Genomic DNA, 4,897 nt, shown 5'->3' on the forward strand with positions numbered 1-4,897 from the left:
GGAGGTGGGGGAGAGGAGGTGCAGAAAGGACGTGGCCCTATATGCCCCCTCAGGCCTCTGAGCGGCACCCTCCCCCCATGGCCTGGGGAGCCCTTCCCTCTTGTGACCCCATTGAAGTGTTCTGAGGTGAAACTAGGGGTCTGGGACAGCTATGGGGGACATTCATTTACTTTACAGATGTGTTTTGAGTGTCCACGTAGTGCCAAGCATCTTCTAGCCGCCAAATAAGAGTTTGAGAGTTGAGAGTTGAGGCCAACGCAAAGTGGAGGGTCCGGCTCTACCTCCCCCTCACTCCTCTCCCCATAATCTCCTCTTTCCTTCTTACAGGGACTCCATGCCCTCCTACCCCTTCTGCTTTTGAAGCATCTCTGGACAAGGGGGTCCTGACGCTGTCCAGCTTCTAAGCTGCGCACTGCGACGGGTGCCCACCTTTCTTTCTGTGTCCCGGGAGGGAAGGAGTTAATCAAGCTCCTGGCCTGTGGCCTCCCGCTGTGAAGCGGCACTGCGGCTGCGCACTGCCTGCTCGGCAACAGCCTGGAATGGGTTAAGACAGCGCTCAGGCCTCGCGGCTGCGCACTGCGGTGGGGGAGCTGTCCGTGGTGCTGCCCCCCGCGCGCCCCGCCCCCTGGTCCATCCGGCCCGCCCCCACTGCGGTGCCGCAACCTGCGCCCTGCGCCCGGCTCGGAGGGGGGCGGGGGAGCACCAGGCATGCGCTCTGCGTAGCCCTCTGGCCTCTTAAACCACTGCGGAGAAACGAAGAGGGGGGCGGGGCAGAGGGCCAGAGTTGAGCCTTAGCCCACCCCAAGATCTAGGGTCATCTCTGAGGCGGACGCTGGCCCGCCTCTCGGCTCTGCACTTCAGATTAAAGTCAAGGTCTCCCAAGCCCGGACCTTGTCCCCCATCCCGTGGAGGAAAGGGAGTGCAGAGAGGGACAGTGCTGGCCCGGGAGCCAACCCTGGCTCTCCTCTCTTCTCTGCACCCCAGGCCCTCTCTCCTCTACCCATCTGATTAAAGCCCCCTCTGCCTCAAAGCCCATCCCCTTCCTTCTCTAAGGACTAACCCCACTCTTTCGACCTCCCTTCTACATATCTGATAAAGCCAACTACAATTTCTAGGGGCCTTCTCCAAGAGCTTGACCCTGTCTCTTCTCAAGGGCTTCATCAAAACCCACACCATTGGGCTCAGGACCATCTTGAAATGAACCAGGCACCCCTGCCCCCATATCTCTGAACCTCTGACAAGCCCCTTCACCTCTCCTTGGGCCTAGCCCTGCCCTCTCCCCTTGCCCTATGTTCAAGCCCCTGACATTCCCTTCCTTTCCAGAGCCTTAAACCCCACCCCTATCATCTTCCCTTTTTTCAGTCTTGACCCTTCACCTCCTTCTTCCTTCAGGGACCTAACATCCCTCCTCCCCTCTGTGGGTCCAACTCTGCGCTGTTCTCTCTGGGTGAGGGCCTCACTCAGCCTTCTCCCTTTTCTGAGACCCAGTCATTAGCATCAAGGTCCTTAAGCACCGGCACCTATCGGAGGCCTCAGCCTTGGCTCCCTTTAACTGATGCCACAACACCCTAATAACGGCTCAAGCCTTAATAAGTTCCAAACGCTAGACCAAGCACTAGTTTTGGAGTCAGGCCCTTTGTATACTCATCTAATGTAATCCTTACAATAATCCTGTAAAAAATTTGAGGTTCAGAAAGATTAATCTCCTTGCCCAATTAGGCAGGGAAAAAGCTGGATTCAAACCCAGGCTTTCTTACTCTTCACCACCTCCTGGTTCTGCCTCCGACCCACCTTCTCCCCTTCGCCTTCCCTCAGCCCCAAGCTAAGCCCCAAAGCCTCTGAGACACAGGATGTATGATTTTAGTCTCCCTACCCACATCCCCCAGCAGAATGCTTGGACCCTGCCAGGGACCCCTGAGATACGACACAGGGAACCGGGGCGGGGGGATGGTCTAGGAGACAGAGCAAGGAGGCAGAAATTGCTGTTTCCAGGAAAGAAGTGGCCCATCTGCTGCTGCTTCTGGGGCCAGCTCTTCTCCCGAGCTGGGGGAGAGCTGCCTCTGATCCTTTTGCAAGATTTAGAGAGAACAGGATGCAAGAAGTGATGGAGGCACTGGGGTTGGGACACCTGGGTTTCCCTGGAGTTTGTGTCTGGGAAGGGGGCCACTGGGAGGGTCTCAGGGAGATGGCTAATTGACCAGATGCCTGGGTCACCTTTTGCCCTCTCTCTCCTGTCCTGCCCCGCAGTATGTGGCCTTCGCCTCCCTCTTCTTCATCCTCATCTCCATCACCACCTTCTGCCTGGAGACCCACGAGGGTTTCATCCACATCAGCAACAAGACAGTGACGCAGGCCTCCCCGATCCCTGGGGCTCCGCCGGAGAACATCACCAATGTGGAGGTGGAGACGGAGCCCTTCCTGACCTACGTGGAGGGTGTGTGTGTCGTCTGGTTCACCTTTGAGTTTCTCATGCGCATCACCTTCTGCCCAGACAAGGTGGAATTTCTCAAGAGCAGCCTCAACATCATCGACTGTGTGGCCATCCTGCCCTTCTATCTGGAGGTGGGGCTCTCGGGCCTCAGTTCCAAGGCCGCCAAAGACGTGCTGGGCTTCCTGCGGGTCGTCCGCTTTGTCCGGATCCTGCGCATCTTCAAGCTCACGCGGCACTTCGTGGGGCTGCGCGTGCTGGGCCACACTCTGCGTGCCAGCACCAATGAGTTCCTGCTACTCATCATCTTCCTGGCGCTTGGTGTGCTCATCTTCGCCACCATGATCTACTACGCTGAGCGCATTGGCGCTGACCCCGATGACATCCTGGGCTCCAACCACACCTACTTCAAGAACATCCCCATCGGCTTCTGGTGGGCCGTGGTCACCATGACAACCCTGGGCTACGGAGACATGTACCCCAAGACGTGGTCAGGGATGCTGGTTGGGGCGCTGTGTGCCCTGGCCGGGGTGCTCACCATCGCCATGCCCGTGCCCGTCATTGTCAACAACTTTGGCATGTACTATTCGCTGGCCATGGCCAAACAGAAGCTGCCCAAGAAGAAGAATAAACATATTCCCCGGCCTCCGCAGCCCGGCTCGCCCAACTATTGCAAGCCCGACCCACCGCCACCGCCCCCGCCCCATCCTCACCACAGCAGCGGCAGCATCAGCCCTCCACCACCCATCACCCCGCCCTCCATGGGGGTGACTGTGGCAGGGGCCTACCCGCCGGGGCCCCACACGCACCCCGGGCTGCTCAGGGGGGGGGCGGGTGGGCTCGGGATCAGGGGGCTGCCTCCTCTGCCTGCCCCTGGGGAGCCTTGCCCGTTGGCTCAGGAGGAAGTGATTGAGATCAACCGGGCAGGTGAGGAGGGGGCGCGAGGGGTGGAGGTGGGGGGCGCAGGCAGAGGTGGGGAGGTTGTGAGGGGGGCAGGAGGTAGTTGCTGAGACTCCGGAGAGATGGGGTGGTCAGCAACAGAGACGGAAGAGAGGAAAGTGAACAGCAGTTGCTGAGGCCAGAGAAGAGGCACGGAAATAGACAGTGATGGAGAAGCAGAGATTTCGTGTGGAAGAGAGTTTTGGGGAGAGACAGACTTGCAGCCAAGGTATTCAGGGGAACCAGCGGGGTGGGGGGCAGAGTGATCAGCCATATGGTGAGAGGGACTCAGAGAAAGAGAGATGGGGGGGCGGTTCAGAGCACAGGGAGAGAGTCTCACATGGGAATCAGGGGCCAGAGACCGAGGCCAGGGCACTGTTGCAGTGTCTGATGAAGGAGGTGAGGGGAGAGGAAAGTTGACTGAGCCTGTGCTCATCTCTCCCCCCCAGGGGAGTCTGTGTCTCAGAGACAGTGATTGGGGCATCAGTCCCAGGGAAGGGAGAGGCTGGGGGGCCCCACCCCCATGCCGTAAGTAGGTCAAGAAACGGAGCTGGGCTGCCCGGCCCCCATCTTGCTCCCTCAGCCGCTGACCCAGTTTCACACCAATTAAAAATAGCTAAAGTCAGAGCCTGGGGGACCCCCCCCTCCCTCATCTGTCACCTTCCCAACGCCTCCCACTGTGCCCTTGCCAGCGTCCGACACCCCTCCCTAAACTACCACCTCCCAGCCCCCTGCATCCCTCCCAGCCATCCCTCCAAACCTATCCCAAACCATGCACCCTACCCCAGCTGTGCCCTATTCGGTCCACTTCAACCAACCATCCCGCCCTCCACTCTGTCTCAGCCTCCTTCCCAGCACCCGGTTCACTTCCCAACCACCTCTTCCCCCGTCCCTGTCCCTTCAAACACCCGACACCCTACCTCAGTCCTGCCCTTCTCAGAACCCAACACCCCGCCTGACCCCCACTTCCTAGCCTTCAACGCCCTTCCCTACCCTTTTGTCTTTCCCAACACTCAACACTCTCCCCACCCAGGACCCCTTCCCCAAACCCACCAGCCACACCCCCTAACCGCCTGCACCTCCATCACCTCTCCTTGCTGACCTTGCCCTCTCCATGAGTTCCCACCCCTCACTCTCTCCTTTGTGTCTCTGTCTAACCCTCGGGACACAGATCCCCGCCCCAACGGGGACCCTGCAGCAGCTGCGCTTGCCCACGAGGACTGCCCAGCTATTGACCAGCCCGCCATGTCACCAGAAGACAAGAGCCCCATCACCCCCGGGAGCCGGGGCCGCTACAGCCGGGACCGAGCCTGCTTCCTCCTCACTGACTATGCCCCTTCCCCTGATGGCTCCATCCGGAAAGGTGAGGTGCCCTCCACTGGCCCCCTGGGACCCTCCCTCTCCTCCCCTCCCCCAGGGGAGGGGAGAGAGGGAGATGAGGGAGGAGGTGCTGGACTTCCCTTCCCCCATCTCCTGGCCCCAAATTCCCTCCCTCTTAGACCCCCTCCCCCAAATTTCCTCACCACTCAC

The 4,897-nt window shown here is 59.7% G+C and overlaps 1 protein-coding gene across 1 annotated transcript in view; it reads left to right on the plus strand.

Moving 5' to 3' along the window:
* KCNC3 (potassium voltage-gated channel subfamily C member 3) overlaps positions 1 to 4,897 on the plus strand; it is a gene marked incomplete at its 5' end in the record, with an annotated part of 7,984 nt that overhangs the window by 2,861 nt on the left and 226 nt on the right. The window contains 2 exons of the mRNA XM_024768224.1: positions 2,248 to 3,355; positions 4,539 to 4,748. Of these exons, the coding sequence (XP_024623992.1) occupies positions 2,248 to 3,355; positions 4,539 to 4,748 (1,318 nt within the window). The remainder of the gene's footprint in view (positions 1 to 2,247; positions 3,356 to 4,538; positions 4,749 to 4,897) is intronic.

This window comes from Neophocaena asiaeorientalis, unplaced genomic scaffold (genome assembly GCF_003031525.2).
Source record: "Neophocaena asiaeorientalis asiaeorientalis breed wild unplaced genomic scaffold, Neophocaena_asiaeorientalis_V1.1 scaffold629, whole genome shotgun sequence".
Taxonomy (NCBI): Eukaryota; Metazoa; Chordata; class Mammalia; order Artiodactyla; family Phocoenidae; genus Neophocaena; species Neophocaena asiaeorientalis.